We start from the raw sequence: 25,538 nt of genomic DNA, 5'->3' as shown, positions 1-25,538 counted from the left end.
TTGACTTTTTCGTGGCTAGTCCCCTTACGCTCAGACTTTTTAAACTCTCTTGCTCAAACAAGAAATCAGAAGTGGCCAGTTTACAGGGTCTTCAGAGCAAGAATTTTGCCTGCTTTTATGTAGCAATATAGTACATGGCCCACTGATCTTTATTAAAGCTTTAGAGTGTCCCAGTCAGTAATGTTACATGTAACATAAGTTTTAAACAATGTAAACTCCCATAAAGATCCCCTTAAGAAAAATATTACTGAGATTACTCAACGTGCACTTACATTGGCCCAGCTGGTTCATCATCTGCAGCAAGAGTTCAGATGCAATCCAGTGAAAGACAGGGAAAGGAAAGAAAAAAAAAGTCAGTGTTTGGTTTGCTGTTTCAATTCAACTAGTGTACAGTACAACCTACAGCATTAAAGGCCATTCCACTTGGGTAGTGCAAAATTCATGGAGTTATTTTTCTGGATTCAAGTTTTAATGGCAAGTATGTTGCTTCAATGGTTTTAGTTAACACTTTGAATGCTTGTCATGAAGAACTGCAACTGTAGCGGACAGATTGTTGCAATATGGTCATACTCATCTTGTCCCCAAGTTCCAGTGGTTCAATCTCATAAAGTAGATGAGAAGACAAACCAACATTTCAGTTGTAAAATCCTGCTGTTTGTTTTCTTGCATTGATTTTTTTAACCCATTCTTCAACTGCTGATGGGTAATTATTGGTATATACACAGCATGGTATATACCATATGCACATCATCTCCCATGGATCATACAACCATTGCATATCCCATTTTTCTTGATGTCTATTTATACTGGACCAGGTTAGGAGGAAGTTGAAGGTGGAATAAAGTATTGCAATATCCAGACGCAGTCCTTAGATAGCAGCAGGCATTGTGCGTGCCTCTAATAGAAAACAGGACCCAAAACACCAGGAAAAAATAACGGTGTTGTAATAATACCCCTAGACACAACAGACTTCAGCTACAGAAGACTGATGGCATTGTTCTGCCTGTGTCTTGGCAAAAAGCCAGGGAAAAATAGTCTCTTTTAGGAAAAAGTCTGTCAATGAGTAGCGTTTCATATTAGCTCTTTCATGACCAATTGAACGTTATTTGAATTATAAATATGTTTTTGCCCCCAAGTTGCAGTATAGAAGGCGAAAATTAAGTGCATTTAAATAGCAGCACAAAATTAATCCAGAAAGTTAAAACGTTCCTGTAGAACTATTTTGGGGGACCAATTCACAACCTGCTATTTTTAGCATATTAACAATTGCTGTTCCCCCTCGTGCTAGTAGTTTTTTTTCACTGAAGTCTTTAAGAAACTCTCAGCAGGATTCCACAAGGGGGCTTAGTGCACATGAAGCAGTTATGGAGATTACAGTCTTAAAACAGTGTAGGCATCCGCATGAGCACACACTAGGAGTAATGTCTGTCAAATGGGACATTACTCCACCTGTACCTTCAAGGCAACGGATAGGCAAAGCCACCGCTAGCACAGACAGTGACCGGAACAAAAAAAATATTTCAAAAAATAAAGAACTAACCACAAACCAATAGCTTTACAGCCAAAAATAACATACTAGCGACACACCAGTGTCCACAGAAGTCCATTATCAGCAACAGTACACTATCGGACAAGATACAGAGAAAACTAGGACTAGTAAGGACAACCAGACATCAATGTGCTGTTGTATAAACAGTGGAGATATACAGAGACACATCAGGTACTGAAACACAAAGCACAGTAGAATAAATCTAGATCTTCCCTTCACAAATATCTTTTGACTCACAGAAGATTTCAAAACAGACTAGACTACGTACTCTGTATGCTCCGTGGGAAGAATGTTTTAACAGAATTGGACAGACAGCAAGTTCTTAATCCCCCTCTCCCCCCACTCAGTAGTGCTTCCAAAGCCATTCTGCTTTAAGACTTGGTTATCTCAGCTTTCTATAAGCATAAGCAACATCTTTGAGAGTTTGTTTTGCTGAACTTCAGAAATATAAAACCGCACCATTAAGATACAAGCTCTCTCTTGCTAATAATAACCATTTTTCCTCTCGATTAAAATATTTAGATGCATATTTCAGATAGCTAATTTTTGTGTGTCAATAGAAATGCTTCAGGTTTATAAAGGCTGCCAGCAAGTGTTTTCCTAGCAAAGATCCAACAAAAATGCCTATCGGAATACTTATGATTATGCATAAGGTCTAAGACTGGTGGATCACCACCACTCACCTCTGTCCCATCTATAATCTAACAGGTGATATAATGAGGCCAAGGAAAGTTTCTCTATGCATTACTCTCCTGGACAGCCATTTAACTGCTGAAGAAGCATCCCCAGTACAGTACAATACAGTACAGACAGAATCAAAATCCTAGCAAAATCAGGGGGAACAGAACAACAGAAAAATAAGTACAAAATTAGACTAAATAAAGATTAAAAACAGCAAACTGAAATCCAAATTAGTTGTGAACGTGAATGAAGAAGTTTTAAGAAAAAGTGTTAACGTTATGACTTGTGCATTGTATAGACTGAAGCGGAGATTAAACAAACTCCAAAGCATGCAGATCTCTCACTTACCACCATTTTTAAGGGTATGATGCAATTGAAGGGGGGAAAAAAAAGAAGTCATAGTAACCGACAAATATCAATATAACTCAAAACCTTTATGCCAGAAGACCTGCTCTAGTAACCGACTGTCTCTAATGCAATAATACTTGAAACATATGGCCATAGAGAACATGCCTCTGAGTATGCTTCTTCATTCCATTCAGTACCTGCAAGGCTCCTGAAATACTACAACTTGAGCTCTAATTTTATAATTGACCCTCATTTTTCAGGAATTTGCGTTTTAATTTGGAACAGATCTGCAGGCTCCAATAAATCATTCTTTATGTAATATAAGATGAAAAATACTACCAAGCCTTCCTTGTAGGTATAGTGATTATCTGCTTAATGTTGCCCTCAAATAGCAGACTTCAAAACTGAACGTTTAGAATTGCTACTACCTGTAATGCACTGTATAACAAGTACAATCAATCCTTCTAGCCAAAAAAAAACAAAAACTGGACATTAAAACTATATGATGATGACAAATAGATCTAGTTTAGCTTTCCTCTGACTTGTGCATCTGGTGAGGTCATGTGTATATTAATTGTCTGGCAGCAGCACTCTCCTGCTGCAACAGTCTGAGAAGGGGTCTTGTTTTTGTGTCCTCATCCCCCCCGCCATTGCTTTCACCCTTAATTTAGAAGTCATTTTGTATGTTACTAAGTTAAATTTATCTCCTTTGAAAAATTACAATATTTATTTTTAACATCAAATTAATCTTTTGTAGTCTCTTAGGATTGGTGGAAGTTAAAAATGAAAAAAATTTCCAAGCAATCCACACAAGGAGGAGTTAGGAGACAGACCGCCTCAGTCTTTGTTATGACGACACACAGCAACAGTGAAACCTGCTGTTATATATCAGTAGTGAACTCGAGTAGTATTAAAATACACACCCAAGCAGGAAAACGTCTATGTTAAATTTCTGTTCAAAAACCCTCAAAAGAAAAAGCCAGTATCTATGGCTGCTTCAGTCTTGTGTTACAATACAGCCTCTACAACCTGCAAAGCAATTTTTTTTTTTAGAGCTACTACAGAAACTGCTGGAAAATTTTGATATTTAAAAACTAGCTTAATATTTTGTTTTCTGAGAAGAGAGAAATTGGCAGTGGTTTGAAGACTTTTGAGAAAACTGTTTACAATTATAAGAATTCTGATGTGTTTGCCCAAGTTGCAAAACTTAATACATTTTTCAGTTATTAACTCATAATACATTCAGAAGCTTCCCAAATCAGGCATGATGAGCACTCAAAGCGTTCTGCTGACTTCTGCTACGCTGGTCTGTGGTGCATTCTCACAAAGTAGCTGTTCACAGGGGTACAGCCGTTACAATCTGTATTTAACAGTTTAGGGCTTTGGTTGCATACAAAGATTTAAAGGCCATATTTGTCACCACTACACGCAATGCACACCAGGTTAGTGTTAATGCTGTTCTATTTTGCTTCATTAACAATGGGAATATTTTGGAGGGAAGGGGAAAAGAAAAGATGAATGGAGACGCTTATCAGGCTCCGTAAAACAAACCAATAAAAATAAAGCAGTTGCTCTGAAATGGAATGAAGGCATAACTGTATTTGCAATGAAGAATATCTGGCCAAGATAAGTTACATTAGACTTAAGGAATTCTGATCCTATAATACCATACTAACTTGTTAGTATATAGGGCCATAGAAGCCAGGCTATTTGACTACCGCTGTGATACAATGATCCTTGCTTATAGGTATAGTTCATAGCTATACAGTCTCATAATGTGCAGGCCTGAATTTTCTCTCCTTGATAAATTCTAGGCGTGGGAGAGAAAGATGAGAGTAATAGGGAAAAAAAAAATATTAGCTTGTTACAAGGTAAACCATTTAAGTGAAAACATTTTGTTCTTTAAACTACTTACAGTAATAGCAGGAACAGAGAAAAGTCAAGAAAAAAACATGAGTATTAGAAAGAATGTGGGGATATGGATGGAGCTTCTGCACAGCCAGAGCAGAAATACATTTATGGAAAGCCTTTGTATTAAGCTGACAAATGAGAAGGGAAGAATAAAAAAAAAAAAAAGCACGTTTTATAACCCAGTTACCAAAAGGCTTTGAGCTAAAGATTATGCAGAATATGGATTTTAAAGTAAAAACTATTTACATTCCTAAAGGGGAATGCAACCAAGAAGTTTTTACTTTCTACTTACCCCAGAACATACCCTTTAAAAGGGCGTATTTGCCAATTTTAGGCTATTTGATTCAACAACAACAAAATCACTTTCCTTAAAAAATTTTCATATATTATATTGAGGTCATAACGGCTGATGACTATTTCTATAAGCCGCTTAAGCTATACCACAGAGGAATAAACAGCTATTGGCTTCCTTTGATTGTAAAGTCAAGTCCAAGCAACTTGCATTCTGAGCAAAATGCATCAGCAATCCTCTACCGAAACTCTGCTTCTGATCACACATGCAGTGAAGTGCCAACATCTTTGGCCTAAACATGCTATGTTCATGCAGCTTTCATCACCAAAAGCCACTGGAAGCTGCCTTGTTACTCAGCCACCATGATTTTACAAAACCTAGCCACTCTGAAAAAGGTATGTAATCCATATTGCTTTGTCATGTGTAAAGTAAGGCAAACTCCGATTTTGAAATTATGCAGAAATTCAAGTGCAATCTCCCTTCCCTTCTTCCTTCCAGCACATAATTGAATGCAAGGAGGTCCGCATCCGTAAGCAAGTTCATAGAGGTACTCACTGCAGTAACCTCCCCTCCAGCAGGACAAGAATGCCCCCTAATCCACAGGCACTACACCAAGGACCTGTACCAGGCATCCACTAATGCCATCCTTGCACAGCTTTTGGTGGAAATACAGATTGCACAGGATTCAGAAGTTCCTTTTTCTGCTACACATCAGCAGGGGGGAAAAAAAAAACAACACACCACACAAACATCTGAATTACGTGAAGGAGGAAATAGTATCAAAGGAGCTACTAAGCCCTGTTCTGTGGCAGAAAAAGCAACTAAACCAAACAAAAAGCAAGGTTCATGCAAAATTAAAATTGCAGTCAGGAAATGCCAAAGTTAAAGGACTGTCCTTGCTCTTCCAGCATGGCAGTGTTTCTAGACAGAGGTAACACCTTTTATAAGGCCAGCTAGCACATTGGAAAAGTGTATTTTGTAGCATGCAGGCACCTTCCCCCGACTCTGAAACCTAAGTGGCAAACTCCACAGCTAAACAGTAAGTTGAGAAGAACTGCTCCAAATTGAACTAGGTATTGGGCGCTTTACCCATCTTAGCGTACCAACTACATTCTCTCTCAGACAGAATAGAAAGGCTGTCAGTAGGATGGGGGAAGAGGAACAATACCAAAGTTACCTCCTAGGAGAGGAACTGGCAATTTTTGGCCTGCGGAACACACAGGTTATAGAGAAGGAAAGAAATAATTCAATTGATCTTATGTTTGCTGGTCAGGTAGAATTCCCAAGCTCTCTGGAAAGCATCCCAGGCATCTTCAGGATAGAGACAATGTTTCTCTCCAGTCACATCCCCCTGCCAGTAACTGAGTGCTGCTGTTCAGATTAGTTTTCAAAGCCTGTTTTAGTGCTTAATTATTTAGTTTCATCAAAATAAGTACTGCCCTCTTTATCTACAAGCCTTACTTTTTTTTTTTAAGGCTGATGCAGCTGTAAACACTACTCACTTTTCTATGAAGTTCTTACAAATACCTTCTTGTTTGTATATATGTGCACGGCAAACACAACCAATAACAGATCTGGTTTGCTGAAGGGTTGACTCTGTGCTTTGCCTGAGAAACATCATATTCTTCTAAAAGCAGTTCTCTATCCGTCAGGGGGTAGCAGGGGGACCCTCAGGGCATACTGCCTCACCAACTTGTGCTGCACTGAATTGGATGATTTGTTAGAGGTATGGAAATGCTAAGCAGTTAAGTATAGTCTTCTCAAAAAAGAGCAGCAAGATGAGCAGTTTCTGGAAGATGGCACCATGAATTGTTAGCGAGGGCAGGCTGGGGAAGGGAAAGAGATGCACTTGATTTGAATCCTCTTTATTAGGCAGGTCTGAGGCAATCCTGCTCCAACTTGCAGCTTGGGCTGGCTTTATAAGAGGGTATAAACGCAGCATACTCTGAAAGGGTGCTGGTAACTTGTGCAGGCTTAACTGAGCTAGTTCTAAAATCTAGGTCACCTGGGTACCATATGAGGCAAGAGCTCAGCACAGGCCAGGGCCCAGACCCTGGCAAAACACAGCTCGGCTATATAAGCCGCTACCAGTCAGGCTCTGCATGGCTGCAAGCATGCCACCTCTAGGCTGTCAATTGAACAGTTCCTTCAGCTTAAGGAAGGCTTTGATTTTAACTTGTACAGGGGAAGTTGCCATGTTTTGCATAACTCTTTCTCCAGATCTGTAATTTCTATTTCAGGACACGCAAGAATATCTAAAGTTATCTTTGCACTAAGTCTGCACAGAAATCATTACTCGAAGATCCCCTCAAAGATCCCCCCCCCATAACCAATAGCCAATACATCTAGATTCTTAAAAAAAACAACCAAACCAAAAACAAACAAAACCACACAAACTCCCTTCCTCTCCCTAAAGTGGGATCTAAGTTGTGAGAGTGGTGAGTACAGAACACAACAGCACCCCAACATTTAGGCTATTTACTGGTAGCAGACGTCTTATCAGCAAAGGTAGACAGCCTGCAGCAGGGAGCCGTGCCAAGTCAAATGATAACAATCCACTGGGCAGCAGTTCAAAGTAACACACAAAACGGCCATCCATCTTCAAATATGACTCATTTTTTTGGCTGCTTCCTTCTGCTACTCTAGAGAAAATGAAGAGCTTCAGAGAAATCCAGTGGCTAAGCAGAGTCCACTATTACTCCAAGACAGGGCGACCAGGGAGCAGGGTGGTGGTGGGGTATGTTAAGGAATCTCATAGCTGCTAAGGAAGAACTTGGACAGGTCCAAGGATAAAATATACAGCCCAGCAAGAAGGGCCATCAGGGAAGTTACTCTGCTACTAGCTTCTGCCCACGTAAGAGAGGAGGCACTGACAGCTCAATCACTGCTTATTGCTGCAGCATCCTCATATGAGCATCTGACACAGCCACAGCCCTTGTCCGTAAAGCTTAAAATGTCAAAACCAGCACTAAAACAGCTTAGAAATTAGCTGATAGTCTAGAGAGACCACAGCTGTTTCCCAATGATATTTATATTAATTAATTTGGTGTTTAGAGCAGTATTAATTAATGAAGAGTTATGACAGGCATTTGCGTTAAGTCACTGGCCCAACCTTAGACCATTGATGTTACCTGCTCACTGCAGCACGCAGAGGGGAATATATGATTTTGGAAGCACCAAGTTTAAATTCCAAATGATAAGCACACAGTTCCATTAAACATTAACTTTGGCATTTCATAACCATGTGTGTAAGAGGAACAATAAACTTAAGAATAACTCGAGTTTTCAGTAAAACGTTCCAGTGTGGAAATCAGCAGGCTCTCAAGGATTTCTCACGTATGCATTTGTAAACGCTGCCCCTGCTTATAGGGCGCTTCCTACCGCAATATCACAGAAAGCTTTAAATGCAATTACAAAAAGCACAAGAATAACCAAGGGAATGTAGGACTTAAGTCAGCTTTTAAGTTGAGTAGATTTTATGCCAATTGTGTCTCTTCATCCAAGCAAACCTAATAGACAAATGTTGACTGTGATAATCACAGTATTTGATTTCCTCCTCAGGAAAGCAGGCAGAAAGAACATTTCCACCACAGAGGCGCATCACTCTCTACAACTCAAGTTTAGGTGCCTTTAAAATAATAACAGACCAAGCAAGCAAATTTAGTAACTTCAGTTACTTGGTTCATCATCTTGGACATTGCCATCAGAGATGATGATCCTGAGATTCCTCAAGCATCTGAAGAGTGGCCAGACCAATCAGGAAAACTTCAGCCTTTGGAATAAACAGGCAGTGAACTCAGATATACACTTCACCTCTGGTGTGCGCTTCACTGGGCTAACGTAGGCATCATAATATTTGCAGTCAGTCAAATCAAAACCAATTCCTTTCAGATGATCAAGTCCATTTGAAGCTGGTTACAATGAGTATTTCCATATTAAATTACAACCATTAATACCTTTTTTTAGTCTTTGTAAAATGCAGGGAACTACGAAGAGCCACCAGTGAGGTGAGATTCCTCCTGGCCATCCTGATACCCAAAGTTAGGCAAACATGGCACAGCAATACGGGAGAAGCGCAAGAGAACATTTGAATTACTTTTTTCAAATAAATTTGAAGTTTTCTGGGCTGGTTGAGAGCCACTTTGAGAACAAACTGCTGGCAGTACAAACCCCTTAGCAACTGTAAAGCTGTTAGTTATGCAGATGTACATGCACTACGTTGTTCCTAGGTGCATTTCCAACAAAACATAAACAGTCTCAATTGCATGCTCTATAAGCAGTTAGTATACGCTACTAAAGTGGTTAAGATAAAAAAAGCTAGTTTCCTCTAGGTATGCACCATTCTTTAAGAAATTTTAGTTTGCTATGGACGTGATCCAAACCTCAGCCATTTGTAGACAAGGTATTAAAATTTGTTATCTGCTTAGTAAGATTTCTGTGTCCCCCCGCTTCTCTGAAATATAGCTCAGGAACAGTGAAGTTGATTTTGCCCAAACTTCACAAGTAGATCATTGCTTCAGCACCTATATTTTCATCCCAAAAGGTGAATGTCTTGCTGTGTTGTTATCGCTCTCTTGTGCGGCTCGACAACAACTAGTCGTTGCTGCACAAGGTATGACACACAGTTGTCTTTAGTTTTCTAGCATGCTAATAGGTTTGTCCAACCTTGGAAAACACTAATGATTCAGTGCTTCCCCAAACTGACTCAGTGGGTAGCCCACTGCATGTTATACAGCACCCGCTCCATTATTTGGATGCATAACGTTTCTACAGCAAGCAAAACGGCATAGCATCCATTTCTCACACAGACTCCTTGGACAGATTTTCTTGTTAAGCGCTGTAGTAAGCAACTAGGCGTTACACTCAAGTCTGTTCACTGAGTTGGTTCTTTCAAACACTCATTTTAGCCTCCAACTGCCCCTTTCCCCATCTTTAAAAGAAGGGGATATGCAGAAGCTCAAAGATAAAACAAACAGAACTTTTCTGTATACCACACACAGTTATCAATGCTACCATCAAACCTGGTAAAATAACTTAGTCTTTAGAAAACACAACCTGCTAGACGTTACAGTTAGACAAAACTTCCAGAGCATTCCTTAAATACATTACATACTCAGTTATGTACCAAAGACTGTCCCCCGCCTCTTTTTTTTTTTGGTTGAGAACATTCACTGTTTTTAAAACATCTCTGTGGGCACAATCCCTTCAAGTGTAACGTTCCTTTTCAAAACCTGCACTTGTCCAAACCAGATGCCAGACTTGAAGAGGGAGCACCATTTGTGATTAGTGGGTTTCGAGCCATCTCCCTCGGCTCCTTAGGGCAGACAGGCAGCGTTCCAGGGCTGCTGAAGCAGGAAAGGCAGAAGGAGGCATTAGGCCCACTTTCTGCAACAACAGCTTTAAAGATATTGAAATAACTGCCCTCCTATTCCATAGTTTGACAATCTGAGGAAATCCGGTGACTTTGCACAGCACTTGGACCATGCATGCTTACTGGGCTTAGAGTTTGGAGAGCAAACAGCTGATGAGTCAAAGAACTTCTCAAAGCTGAACGAACTGCACTGCTGATCCTTCCTTCTAGGAAGCCCCAGTCTGTTCTGCTACCGTACGTCTTTTTTGCCTCCCCTGCCTTATAAGTGGCTTTGAGAACACTTACCGTCTGGGACTTCATCCGGCCGCTTCCTTTTCTCATAAACAACTATGATGACAACGAGGATAATGATTTCTGCCAAGATCCCCAAAAAGGGCCAGAGGGGAGCCAAGTGGCTGCGGACACGGAGGATGGTTGTGACAGAAACAGAGCCAATCTGGTTGGTTGCGTTGCACTGGTACTCGCCAGGATCCTCATTTATTTGTAGGTTTGTGATGCTGAGTTCAGTATAGTTGTCTTTATTTGTAATGAAGAACCTGCCAGAGGAGTTGTTGATGTCCTGATAAAAGGAGAAAGATGGAAGAGGAAAGAGTGAGAGTTTTCGTAGATTCTGGTGCCAAGGTTTTCTTTCTTTCTTTTTTTTTTTTTTTCCTGTGTAATAGAAGCTGGAAGAGGTCTGAGGGATTCCTGCAAAGAGGTTGGTTCCTTCACACAGCAGAACAGTTCACTGCCAGCATTTGCTCTGTATAACTGCATCAGCCATGAAATGCAGACAGTTGTGACTGTGTAAGCTACAGCGTGCTCAGCCTTGTGCTTTGAAAGAAACTGTTATATCCCATTACTGTAAATTGGTGAATGGAATGAAACAGATTGAGCTGAACAGATGAGAGAAGTAACAGGACACAAGGTAGGTTCCCTAGCAGAGGACAAAACCAGATTTCAATGTAGAGGGAGGGAAAAAAAACAAATTAAGATTATTCTATATAGCATTAAGCAGCATTTTTAAAAATTGTTTAAGGTACGAAGGTCCTACTGAAATCTTACATTTGTTACGTTTTCCAAAGAAACACAGGTATTTCCTACAGGTTTGTGGGCAAGGCAGCCTAAAGTGCCTACTTCAGAAACACTCAGGCAACATGGAATTTGGGGCACCACATCCTTTCTACAGGTTGCAAAAGAGTTCAGAGCCGCTTATGCTTTAAAGTTTTAAGCGGGGACAAAACCTTGGCAGAGTAAAGTACAAGAGAACAGACACAAGTTTGTTCTCCCTGAAAATTAACCTTGGATGAATTTATCAAGTAACTTTAAGGTTATCAAATTTGATGAGTCGCAAAACTTGATAAGCCGTTCACATGGCAGTTCAAATTCAGCGGCCCCATAAAAGTTTAAGCTGGTACCTAACAGTGAACAATCAATCCATCCTATTACTTGCTGATCATTTTTCTTCCCCCCATGTATCAAGCAAGTCTATGGCAGATCACCTAGCAATATGAAAATAGACAGGCTCCAGGATTTAACATATTCCAACTTCTTTTCTGCTATTTCAATTGCTGGTCAAATCTGTTGCTCCACAGATAAGTCACCACATTGAAAAGATATGGCCACTTACATACTACAGGTATCACTGTCACATCCTTATACTAAAGTCTGGTGAACTCAACCAGTAAAACTGAAAAACAGCTTAAGAAACTTCAAACTAAATGCGTTTTAAAGGTACATTTCACAACTCGTTTTTTGTAATTTGTAGCAGGCACCCTGAATATCACATCTTTCTTGGCAATTCATAACTTAGTCCAGTAACAATGCAGTAAGCAACTCCATGTGCACAACTCAGTTATTAAGTATTTATTCATTTTCTATTCATTACTACTGAAAAGTTTCTGCTCTGCTCACTGGCATCTTAGACTCTTGAGGAATTGCATTTTGAGAAGTTACAAGTCACTAATATACCCCCAAAACTAAGGTGCTCGTTTCCTTCCTCACTGGGGGTTTCAACAGGGTAATTTGTGCCTCACACCAGTTTACCTACCTCGAATACCCCGTTGACCTTCTTGCGCCACACCCACTCAGGATGCGGGAAGCCCACAGACTTGCAGTACATGACTGCTTCCTGCCCCTCATTTTTATTTTCACTTCGTTTGTGGCCAGTGATGTCAGGAGTAGCTGCAAAACAAAACAGCTCGGTGTTTACAAGCTATTCATTAAAGAAGTAACGATCTTAAGCCCCGAGAATTTGAACAAAACATGCAAGCAACAAGTTCCCTGGAAGCTATCACCTTTCCCAAGCTGAACCCAACGTCAAAGAGGGAAATTGTGATTCCCTCCAACCAGCATCTCAACTGCAAACCTGCAAGAACGTCTTTCAGGTTTGATTTGCCAGACAAGGTGAGGGACAAAGGAGAAATCTCGACATCAAGCTTCAGTTATCTACCAAAAAGCACAAACCTACAAAGCCAAAGTGGCCCAGCTGGTCACCAGCACATGAAGCAAGGAAGCTTCCCTCTGCCCAGGAGCACCCCATTTCCCTCCCTGCTCAGAAGCTCCTAGTGGTTCTGAAGGTACTTTCAGCTTGGCAGCTCAGCAGGCAGGGACTCTGGTTACAATCTGCCCGTCATTTGAGGATTTTGAACTGATACTGTCTTAACGTGAACTTCTGAACGCTGAATCAAGCCATTATTCCTTGCAGCAGGATTTTAGGTTTGATCCACTAACTTGCTTTGACTTGTTACAACTTTACACTTCTTGCATCTTAGAGCAATACCTCTCCTTGGAGCGGTCAGAGTAACAAAAGTCAAAATCACTCCAATACCGAATCTCCTCATTCACCCTATATACAAATATATATCCTAAGGAAGGTTGCAGATAAGCTGGAGGCAACCCTGAGCAAAATACAGCCTCAAATATCAGCGGAGGATATTCTGAATTAATTTGTCTAAATAATGCTCCTTGCCATATTTGTCACAGCATCCTCTTGCAGTCTAATAAGTCACGAGAGATTACCATGGCTCAATGGACTGCCTGAGCTGAACCTTTGCTTAAGCGGATGGCTTTGGTGCTGCAGTGACCACCTTTAAAGCCCATTCGCTTTCTAGCTTGCTAATTATGTCACACGTGGCCTGCTGTGTGACCGCTGGACACTGATCTGTTAATCCAGTCAAAGTCCAATCTGAGTGCTCCAGAAAGAGACCCCCCAGCATGGGAATTTATTACAAGGGCCTATACAAGGAATGTTCCTTTTAACACTAGCAGCCTCTGCAGAGAGAGGTAGAAAGAGAGCATGGGCTCATGACAGCATATCCACAACTGCAAGTTAAAAGAATTAGACAAATTTCACAGTTCTGATCAGTTGCAGCAAGGAAAAAAAATAGCAAAAAAGTCTGCTCTTCCAAAAATTACATCACAACTCTTTGGGAAAATATTCAGCCAGTTTAAGCGCTAAAGGAATTCTGTTTCGAATGCAAGGGTTTTTTGAATGCAGAAAACACCCCATGTCATTCTCCTGGAACATCTTTTTTGGACAATAGTGCCACTAATTGATAATATTGTTAAAGGCAGCATAAAATAGATTTCCGAGCCACCAAAACCCATGCTCATTAGCATACTTAAGCTACAGCATTCTTCAGTACATGCCTGTTCATCTCAAAAAGGTATCATCAGGAGAGGTTCATCCACCCAGCCTCTTGAATATACACAGGTATTTTAACAAACAGGGTTACCAATACATTTGTCACCTTTGCGGAAATTCTGACCGTTTGCCACATGAAGAAATGTGGACTTGCCGCTGACAGAAATCCTAACTCCTGGTCTCATTTTCCAACGCAGGATTTGTTCCGACTCAGCAACAGCCAGAGCTGTTAGCACGGACTGAGAGGCTGAACAGATTCCTCGTGCTGGACGCTGCTGCAGAGGAAGCAGAGCCCAATCACGGAGCAGAGATGCTGCCCACCAGAAACTGAAATTAACCCCAGGGATTTCTGGTAGAGCCCTCAAGGAGTTTATGCCATTTTAAAGTATTTTAACATGTTAAGCAAATTCTTTTTCTGATTTTAAGCTGAACATCTTTTCAGCAAGGGGCTATTCATTACCTAAGAGAAACATCATTACAACTTACAAGGCAGAAGGTGAAGGAAGTACCCGATTCATATCGTTTAAGTATTCACACGGACAAACAAGAGCTTTGCCAGCAATTTTCAATATACGTGGAAAAAGGTACAGCAAGATCGGTGGGTGATGCTAGACAAACACTGAGTAGTTGCAAGGTGCTGCTAACCATAACCGTGATAAATAATCACAATATGCTAGGACTTTTTTTTTTTTTTTAAATACATCTAAAAAAATGCATCTTTACAGATGCCAAGCATGAAAATCTTTCTGAAAGAAAGAAAAGATGAGCTGAACAAAGATGCCAGGCCATGACAATTCTGTAGTCTTCTGCAAAAAGCAGCTTTTAGATATATAAACTGAAGTACGCTGGAAAGGAGTGTTGCAGGCTTGCTAAGCGACCACAGACACTACCTGTGCCTACAAGAGGCAGTATTTCTAAGAAGCATGAAATCTTCAAGTTGAAAGTGTCTAAGCAGAAAAAAAATCTGCTGCAGGGTTCAGTGTGCTGCATTATGTCTTATTAAGAATCACTAAGCACCTGCAATGTTCTTTTGAAACACTGTTTATTGCCTCAAAAAGAGGATTATAATATTTATTCTAAAAGGAGGTGGTTCTTCAGTAAGAAGTAATTTCATCTTGTGATCTGTTGAAAGGGCTCATCTCCTCCTTGCTAAGTTCAGAAAGTTTTCATTTAAGCGGAAGCTACATAGGCCCAATGACTTCCCTGCGATTTTTGCTTACTTGAAGACGATATGCAGAGATTACTTCCAACTTAATGAAAAGCCAGCAGAAGTGGAGCATAAGAGGCAGACTTAAGGCAGCAAGGTGACAGTCCCAAAACTGGCACTGATGGACTGTCAAAAGCGATTGCAAATTACTCCAATTAGGAAAAGAAGAAATAGGATTCATCAGCTTAAAGCGAAGCCCCACAGTCTCCATCTGTCAGCACTTAGCTTTGCATTGCCGTCTACTAGCAGACCGAGACGCAAAGCAGAACCTTTGCAGAGGAAAAACGTGCAGTACGTCAGCACTACGAAACTGGCCCACTTTTTCCAAGGTTGCTGGCAGGTTCAGAGAGAAAAAGGAAGAAGGAAGGCTTTCTAGGGCACAGTAACTTCTACTGCAGGGTCACCTAGTGTTCTCCTACAGCCAAGAGATAATTATATTTCTTTAAGAGGAGGACATCTTTGCTGGGTTATCCCAAGGAGAGCACAAGCGACAAGAAGACATTCTGCTTTTTCCATCGCTGGGAACAATCACGCAGCAGCCATTTCCAGCTCTACTAGGACAGTGACTATTTTTGTACACAGTCTGAAGGGAGCACTACATGGAATATTAATATTTCAGGGCATCCTATGCTAGCTGGTTTCAAGCTCCGTCTGAGATATTAATCCAGTACTTATTCTACCAAAATGAGTGGCTAATTGCATTCTGCTGTGCAAACTACAATTAAAATATCACTGTAGCTGACCTCAATCACAGAATTAGCAACAGAACAACACTCTCGTGTGCAGCCAAATCTTTCCAGCCAAGATTTTTTTATACCATTCTGCTCCAGTGCCAGCAAGATATAAAGCACAGAAGGAAGCAGACTGTGTTCATAAAGGATTTAGATTTCACTTCTGCTTCTAAGCAGCGACATTCAGCAGCATTCACCTCCCAGTTCAGATACAGTTTGCTGGGGAGATTTCAGATACAAAACACTCTCCATCAATTCCCCCATTAATGAAACCAAGTCAATGCCCCTGATTAAAAACCTTGCTTTATTTTATCTTACATTATGAACAGGAAGACTAAATACCGAAAGTCTAAAATCTGGATTGAAACAGGACATAGAAGAGCCAAGAGAGGCAGGATGAGTTTTAATTGTTTAAAAAAAAAAAACACAAAAAGAAAGTTAGGATAGGTATAGCTATTCTTAACAGAAAAGTCAACTTTTATAAGTATCATTCTTTTGATAGTTTTAAAAGGCATCACAACAGAAAAAGGTTTTATGTCTAGAGTAACCTTTGCATCCTCAAGTATCAAGTATACACTAGGCACAAAATGCACTGCACAGCAACTTTAGGAATGGTACACTTTCAATAGAGCCCTGAAAAGGAAAAAAAACATTTTTTTTTGTTAAAGGGCATGCAATGTCAATTTTTAATATAAAGAAAGGATTCAGTCCTTCCTTTCCTGGTTTTCAAGATACTTTACTGGAGTTACTAAAAAGGAGAGGAGAACTAATTGCCTAACACTTCCCAACCATGTCCCAGTTAACAAAACCCTTTCAAGTTTTCCCATTAAAAGACAAAAATTAAAGCAAGGGCAAAAGCACCTAAAAATATTCTTGCATGTCAAAACCAGTATGCCTTAAAGATGACCTAGTAAAAGGGCTCTAGAAGTCTTATTTTTCTACACTAGAATTCTTATCAGTTTCTACCTTCACAGTCTGGGTGCGGTGCTAGAAAGGCACGCTAAAGGTACTGCAAAAAGGGAGAATGTGAAACGCCATTTTTCTTCCCCTTTCTTTTTGATGCATAAGGCCATTCCAAGATGCAACTGTGATGAGAAAATGCCAGATTTCTTCATTCACTTCTGGTACAACATTGTTAAACCGCTGTAGAGGTTTCCCGAGACAGCCAGAAATTAAGAAACCAACATCTTCTAAGGCTGCTGAAATAACCGTTCATTTTCCAGCATGCCACTTGGGCTGGAACCAGAGCAAAGGCTGAAGAATCATGTTGCAGTATCATGTGTGAAACAAAAGCCTCCAGCTCAGGGTAAGTCAGGGTGTTTTTCAGAACTGCTAAGTTCTATGCTGCCATGGCAGCAATGGGACTGGTTTGAGCATTTGCTACTGGAAAAATCAACTAACGGGGGGAGACAGGAGGAGAGGAAGGAGCTTTCTGGAGTGGGGAATGAGGAGTCAAATCAGAACTTCCTTGATTCAATGATGGCAGGAAGGCCTTATAGGAAAAGGCAATAAAAAGCTCTGCTTTTCCAGGTGGAAAGAAGTGAACCTCTGATGGGAAGGCAGGGCTGAAAGAGATAATGTACACCATCAGTATGTCATCCTATGCACTTCGATGCTTTGGTCCTTGCACTATTTCTGGGCAGCCAGAGGGAACTGGAAGCACGTTCTTCCCCATCGTGTTCACATTGTTGCTGCCCTGCCCAGGACTATGGGTAAAGAGCATCAGAAGACACAGGGTGAACTTGTTTCCTCCTCCTCCCAAGTTCTGGGCAAGAGCAGAAGGACTGCAAAGACAAAACCCTTCAAACAGTTGCAAAGTTTTTTTTTTGTTTTAGTCTTCAAGTTTTCAGTAGAGCGCCAGCATAGTAACAACACAGCAAAAGCCCTACAGGTATTTCCACTGTGTGGCAATGGAGCAATTAAAGGAAGCAGCTTACTTTGAGACAGAAAGTACTAAACATACAGCATCTCGACTAGTGACTCTGATTATCCTCGTGGTCCATGCTGACAACAACCACATCATCCAACACGGGCTGGTCACTAGCAATACTCTCAGCCAGCTGACCTCTCTGCGAAAACAAAGGGTGGGAGAAGACCCCTATTCCAAGGCAGAATCCTTGCAATATCTACACTTGCTCGGCTTCTGGTTCCAGGCTTAAAGCTGTGCGTACTCTAATTCAACAGCTTTTATACTAGTTCTAGCCTACTAATTTTTTTTTTTTTTTAACCAAGAGCAGCTGCTTGTAATATGCAAGCACACATAGCAATTCTAATAGCAACACCTGTGTTTCTACAATTTTATCTTCATATACACAGCACTCATATACAGGAAGAAAATAGGCAGTATTACATAAAAGGCAAATGGCACTGGTGTATCCTGGCTTTCATTTGCTGTGAGGTATTTGTTAAAGTTGTTCACAAGTTGTCAAAAAGTCACTATTTTGGTCCACAGGCACATTCAGATTCAGAACCATTTTTTCTAACTGCATCAGCAATTAACAGCTGCAGCACAATTACAGTCACCAGTTAAACCAGTTAAATTGTGTACCTCTGCTTGTACACAAGTACTGTGACAGGCCACACACACACTGGTAAGCAACTGGCGTCTGCATAGTCAAACAAACATCACTGATGTATTACACATTCCTTGATTAACAAGAATATAACATATCCACAGATGAAGTAGTATTAAAATCAGCTTGCCTGCAGAACTAGAACTGCCTAAGCAGGATGCAGACAACATCTACCACTAAATCGCAGAAACCACAGGGGATGTCTTCCTTTGCAAAAAGTGAAAAAAAATCTTGCGCATTCTGGACAACTACCATGAAGAGTATGAAGAGAAGGCGTTTACATCCAAGAGAATATATGCCATATCGTACAAGTTCTAGCTGCATAGGTCTTGCAGGAGCTGTAACTTAGATGAATACTCTGTGATCAGAATGAATTTACGTACAGCCCTAGTATTGCAGGGAGACTACAGAGTTCTCTAACTCATGCTTTAAATATGGTCACAGTTTATCACTACATAAATTTCTACTTAATACAAGTTAGAGAGGAAAACATGTCTTCAGTTTAAAAATACACGTTCCAATTTGCTTTGCAGAAGACTTGACAGGGTACTTCCTGCTCTAGGCAACGCGATTACTTCTCTACGTTCAAGGAAGATTCAAGGCCAAGGAACAACTCTTGTGACGCTGTAAGGAGGAGCCAGAGAACAGGGTTAACAAGTCCTCAAATTATGACTGCTGAGCAAGCAAAAAGCATTATACCTCCAAGGAGTGGTGCTGGAGCCATGAACTTGACTGATGATTACTCATTGGCATTTATACATAATGATGCATGGAAAGTTGTTAGTAGGATCAGTTATTTTTCTGTTCCTGCCCTTTGTGCCAGTAGTTCAGTCACATATATTGAATTTTCTTTCTATAATCCTAAAGCCTGTGTCCCTCCGCCAAGTTCTCTAGGGGTCCCTGTGCTCCCCCCCCCTCCCCCCCCCCCCCCCACTGTACAGTAGGGGAACCTTAAGCCAAGTGTTTCTGTAAGATCTTTTGACAGATTATACCAAGCTGGAGAAGGTCTTAATCAACTCTCAAAGCTAAGTTTCCCATTTCTGGGAGTGGCTTTTGTCACCCTTGAAAACAAGCTGGAAGAAGGCAGAAAGGAGTGAGATCTTCAGTAAGATAGTATCAGAAGATCTGGCAAAATAAGAGCATAAGAGCTCTTAAAACCAAACACTTCTATACCTTAGTGAGCTTGTTTTCTGGTTTTTCAATAAGTACAGCATAAACTTGAACTCAACTTGATCTAAGCAAGACAATGATTATTTTTGAAGCTGCAATCAAGTTTTTAGCAGTAATAGGCAGTTCCTCATGTGTTCACATACTGTACACCTTTCGGCTAGGGCAACAGGAATTTGTGGTGCACTCACATGAGCGTATGTTTTTACGGACTTCATTTCCCCTTGCAGAGACATCATCTGGGCCAGATTTGGCTAAACACTGGGCATATTTAGATAAGCTGCTTTATGAAAAAAAAAACAGAAAACAAGAACACCCTAAAACCACTTTAGAAAAAAAAAAAAAATCAGGACAGTCAATCAGCAAGCTTTTTGCTTTTACTACAGATCTGTGGTACCTAGTATAAACAATGATCACAAAATAAATCAGGAGAGGCTCCATCACTGGTACAGGGATACCAAGAATGAACATGAAACATCCTCTTTCCCACTTGCTATTGACCGGACAGCAGCAGAGGAAGTTCTACGTTTCAGCTGGAGACGTAATGAAGATAGTAAGTAACACTGATTTAGGTTTCAAACAAATTTACAATACACCTTCATAAAACAAGCATCAGAGCAATCCCAGACATGCATGAACTGGTTGCAAGACTAACATTTCACAGTATCTTATCTGTCTGACTAAAAAGCTGACGTAGTACATCAATTCTGTGTTACTACAAGGGGAAAACAATGGCTACTGCAGAGAAGTGAACCATATCCTTATGTGGGCCAGTAATTTCCAGTTATTCAATGAACAAATAACTGTATTCTAGTAACAGTTTAACACTGTATAAAAGGCTATTGTCTCCATGCTACCTCTATTTTTTATGTCTATAAAAAGAAACACTCTTCTCTTGTTCAACATCCATAGTAAAATTCAGTCCAAGGAGCACAGATTTGCTGCAGTGCAAGATTCCCTTTCAGGCAACTTCAGCATTTTGCAGTTTCTATCCACAATTTTAGGCTCCTAAAGATGTCAGAACAGCACTAAGACGCACAGGACAAAAACCATGCATGAAAGTAGAAAAATCCCATCAGTTTGGTATAGGGCACCTGTCCAAACTGGAACCCAGGCTTCCCCAGCAGTTGGAGTAGAGTCTCCATACAAAAACCAGTTCCAAGCTGCCATGCCTGAGATGCTGGTTCATGCTTTTTTCATTCAGGAACATCGAAATGTAAAGTACATTGAATACATTCAGAAGGCGGCCTAATTTATTGCCATACTGTGAAACAGGGTAGAAACCACAGATGCCTTGGCATCAGCACAGACATATTCTACTGCAATCCTCTTTATTCTGCTGGGTAGGCATGCTCTCTTGTGATGGCCAGATTTACCAAAAGAGTGAGGAAATATGTGCTAGAAGGTATTTAAGTACCTTCTGTGAGGACCACCAGTGCAGTGTACATACTCCCATATCTGTGAGAACTTCCTTGAGATTTGGTGCAGGACTTTCCCAGAAATTATAACCCGGATTAAATAGATACAGGCATGATTTCAAGAAGAAGTTTTCTCAGGACAGGCCACTTGAGTTAGCTGTCTTGTATGGACACTGCGTGAGATGGCAAAGGCGGTGAAAGCACTTCACTTTCAGGGGAGAGGAAACAAAACAAAACAAAACAAGAGTACCTCTCACTTCTATAGTGGCGTTGGCTATAGGAGAGTTTGAAAACACAAACACGCACAAGTATTCCCCTGACTCTTCTGCTCTGGGCTTCAAAATCCTGCAGACAGGGAGAGAACACATGAGCCGTGTTAGGTACTTTGTTAGCAACCAAAAATGAGCAGGCTAGGAATTTTTTCTTTCCCCAAAGACTTTAGTCCTTTAACTGAAGGTCACAGCTATAAATTGTTATTTCAAGGTATGTTGTGCAGGGGTATCTACTTGAAATCAGGTATGTCGTTTGCCTAGAAAAAGGGTAAGCTCTAATCTGGAAAGTCAGGACCGTTTTAGCTGGAGAACCTGCACTGACTTTAAAAGCAAGGAACGAGGCTGACACCTGTTATGTTATACACTACAGTGAGTTTGATGCAAGACATCCTCAAGTCACTAGTCTGCATGGAAGATTAGGCCAGTATTACCTCCTGTAGAGAGAGGAATGTGATTTCTATATACTATCTGCATGGAAAAGACTTGTAGTATATCCAACTGAAATGTGACGGACTACAGATATAACCAAGGCTGACACTGTCATCATCTCATAAGCAGTTTCAGTTTTTAATAACAGATATGCAACTAGTCCATTCAGAGTCTTCTTCCATTTGGACTGGACATGGAAAAACCGCAAAAGCTGGTCAACTCACAAAAGGAAGACACTGCACTGGAGTCTGCTGCGACTTAAAATTGTGAAAGACCCTAACGCAACAACAACTAGTAGAGGAAAAAATAGATGCAAGTCAGCCAGAAGAAGACTGGAGCTGCAATAAACACAAAAATCAAGAATTTATGTTAAAGATTGTGCTAACTTCAAGTCCACCAGCTTTTGCTGTCCTTCAAAAAGCTTTTGGATATAACTGAGTTAAAAGCTGTAGGTTTATACTCTTCAGATATTTACCCATAAAAGACATCTCAGTTAGACTAGGGAAACATACTATGATGCGATGTGGAATCTTTATTTCCATAGCATAGAACTAATTGTTAGTTCTTCCCATCCCTCCCTTGACTGAAGGGCACCTTCGTGGTTTTTGTTTTGCTTTTTTTTGAAACACATTAAGTGAATAGCATGCGGATGAATGGAAACCCTGCAGAAGAATATTGTAACAAAAGAATTAAACTGCACAAGGAAACTGCTTAGCCACACAGAAAAAGCTGCCCAGCTTAACAGAGTACTTAAAGTCTCACTGTGTTTACAGCACTTACTTTCCAGAGTCACTGGTGAAAGGCTGAAGTTATTTATAAAAGTTAATAAACCTTTCAGACAGACAATAACATACCCAGTTTTTAAGAGTTAAAATTAAAGACTTAACAAGAGAAACAATTATTGATTATTATCATTAAACACCACAGCAATTACTGTAATTTAAACTGTAGGCAAGCAAAGTATCCTTTGGAAGTGCACAACAACTCTGAACGCTAAAGCCCACTGAGACAACGGGGTAAAAGCGTGGGAAACGTGCACGTCCCACCTACCTGCAATGGCACAACCCCACCCAGCCGTTTCCTCCATTACTGAGCTGTTGTGAAACTCTCTAATTCTGATGGAAGGCAAAGAATACCTGGCTTTCTGTCATTGTGTCAAAAACCCAAACAGTTAAGTGATCACGATCTGACCACTAGCTTTTATCCACCATAGGCAATGCCTAAGGGACAAGGGGGAACGCAGGACAGAAAGAATGCAATGTTTTATAGAGGTTTATTTTTAAAGTATGAAACTATGGCAACCTATGCTAGCGTATTCTTACCATAAATTATTAACACACTTAAGTGCAAACTGATATGGCTGCACAGTTTTAAAGACAGACAAGCACTTAAACTAAGCTTGCTTTGCCAATATCTTCCCTCAGTACTGTGGTTTTAGGAAGGGCCCAGCTCTTCACAGCTGTAGACTGACTTCGCAGCAGATGCAAGAAATATTTCCTTCCATTTAGCTCAGTTACCCCTCACCCAACTCTGAACTAACTGACTAGGAATTTAGAAGCAGGTGATCACTCTTCTCTTCCAAACTACAAATGGAGACTAGGTGACAAGTTTGTAGCCTGCCATTTCTACGATCCTCAAACTACAAGGCATCCAGAAACGCTTCCTGTCACTTCTTGAGAATGAATACAGTTCTAATTACTCTTGTTCATTTTTAATTAAAACAGCTTGCTAAAAAGCTATACTTTGAGTTTTCTGAATGTAGCTGTGTTCCAGCAAGAACGGCTTCATCAAATTTGAAGAATTAGGAAAGGTGTATCTCATTTCCAATGTTACACGAGTTCCATTTCTAACGTCATATGAGGCAGGGCTTTTTAAGAGGGTAAGCGTTTTAACCTATGAGTTCTGAAGCTTTCTGGATGGTAAACAAAACTGAACTTGAAGTAATGACTATATTTTATAGCAAACCAACTTAATGACTAAAACACCAAGAACCTGAAATTTGTTGGGGGGGGGGGGGAGATAAACTGAATGCAAAAGATTTAGCCAATCACATAAAACATCAAAAAGCTGCTCGAGTGAAAACTTAACCTGTTTTAATTACATCCATCTTAACATTGCTTCCATGAATCCTCACTGACAGAATTTGATATTCCTGGATCTAAATAAAAAAAAAAATTCTTTCAATCTAGAAGTTAAGGAACAGACCAAATGTGGTGTGATCACATGCAGAGAGGTGAGACAAAGCCTGGAACCACAACACTCAGCAAAGCAGCTTGCAAATGGGTAGGAATTCAAGATCTACCTTTTAAATGCAAATTCACTGAATTCTCAAACTGTCCCTGTGTTTGCAGCATGCTCTACTAAAGTCCTTACTCACCAAGAACAAAGTGACAGTTTTACAGACTGCCCACCTTACCTATTCCTTCTGCAGGAAGTTGCAACTGAAAGTTTAATTCCTCCTTTACAGAGGAACTTGGAAGGAAAAGTCCACCCTGGCTTGGAACAGGTTATAGAGAAGTCGGCCTTTATGCTCGGTTTCTTCAACAGTAACATGTGATTTTTCAACAATCTTGACATAACATGCCTTTCACCTCACTCAAGCAGGTGCTTTTGTACAAGACTGCTCACTAAATTAAATTCCAGATCCTGATAAACGGTATGAAATAAGAAAGCAGACCCTTTAAAACACACTCCCAGTGTAAAACATTGCACTGAATAACAGGATGAAATTATAGAACTAAAATGAAACTTTTTCCCCCTCTAATTGCAAATCTGAACAGATAATGCAAAGTGATTTGAAGTGGAAAACAACTTCCATAACCTTATGAGTGAGTACTCTGCTAAGGCAACGAAAATCTTCAGTCTTTCTTAATCCTGCGCCAGAAAACAACACTAGTGATAAAAAGCCCACCATATTCTGCTAGAGACAAGAGAAAAATCAGGTGAGTGTAAGGCTTGCTTCCATCCTTTAGTGCAGACAGAAAAGGTATAGTAAACTGGATGCTGTGTAAATAGCAGGCTTTGCCTAAATGTAGGCACCTATTTCTAGCAAAACAGCTAAGTAGGAGGGTCAGAAGTGGTCTAGTATCTCCAAAGACTAAGCTAGCATCAAGAGAAGAAAGCAAAAGGGGGCGGGGGGGGAAGCAAGAAAACCACACATACAGAATAGATCTCTAATGTCATCGCTGAGCAAGCTCTCCTACACTCGCGCCAACTGCACAGCAGGAAAGTCCCATTTCAGGAATACAGAAGCCCTCAAAGAATTTCTGCTACAATGAAACGGAAGAGGTGGCTGAATACATTCTGTTCTCTTTCAATAGAAAGCGCAGAGACAAAGCCAGAACATGGATGTGTGAAACGGATTAATGCTTAAAACACGGATGTACTGACAAATAAGAAGCACAAGCGATACAGCTGTACTGGTTCAATCAAGCTTTGGTAAAGCGTCTTAGTACTCCTCTGATGACACATCACTAACAGCTCAGAGAACACGGTCTTTCATCTTCCAAGGCCAGAAGATAACTAAAACAGCCAATTTCAGCAGTGATTTACATACGGCATTTTCCCTGCATGAAAAGAATCACAGCTACAAATGTAGACATAATGTAGACATAAGCAGGATATAGGCTGCACAACATACTTGGAGGAAAAGAAAACTAGACTTTGTGTCTGTGCCTGTGTCCATATATCATGTGTAGTCTAGAGAAGCACTAAAGGCGTTTAGACTGAAGTTATGGGCTACTTGCCAAAGAGAAATTTATGGTATGTTAACGTTTACTTGAAACAATCAAGATATAGCCACAGGGAACAACCTTTCCAGAATCATTCTTCTAACACAACTGATAGATGCCCTCTTTGCAGAGCCTCTAATGCAGTTCACACACTTTGTCTAATCCCTGTGAAGCTGAGCCAGGGACCTTGGAGTCCCAACATCCCATCATCTATTTCAAAGTCATAAGTCTAC

At 40.5% G+C, this 25,538-nt stretch overlaps 1 protein-coding gene across 2 annotated transcripts in view; it reads right to left on the bottom strand.

Moving 5' to 3' along the window:
• The window catches only part of NPTN (neuroplastin), a 58,028-nt gene that overhangs the window by 2,075 nt on the left and 30,415 nt on the right, over positions 1–25,538 (bottom strand). The window contains exons 3-6 of one of the 2 annotated variants that reach the window (XM_068958790.1): positions 21,124–21,218; positions 12,182–12,315; positions 10,438–10,711; positions 273–294 (exon numbers count right to left, since the gene is read on the bottom strand). In XM_068958790.1, coding sequence (XP_068814891.1) covers positions 273–294; positions 10,438–10,711; positions 12,182–12,315; positions 21,124–21,218 — 525 coding nt within the window. The remainder of the gene's footprint in view (positions 1–272; positions 295–10,437; positions 10,712–12,181; positions 12,316–21,123; positions 21,219–25,538) is intronic. The other variant, XM_068958791.1, reaches the window with a different exon arrangement.

Source organism: Struthio camelus, chromosome 12 (genome assembly GCF_040807025.1).
Source record: "Struthio camelus isolate bStrCam1 chromosome 12, bStrCam1.hap1, whole genome shotgun sequence".
Lineage (NCBI taxonomy): Eukaryota > Metazoa > Chordata > Aves > Struthioniformes > Struthionidae > Struthio > Struthio camelus.
Note: the sequence above shows the minus strand (reverse complement) of the source record. Positions and strands in the feature narration are given on the sequence as shown.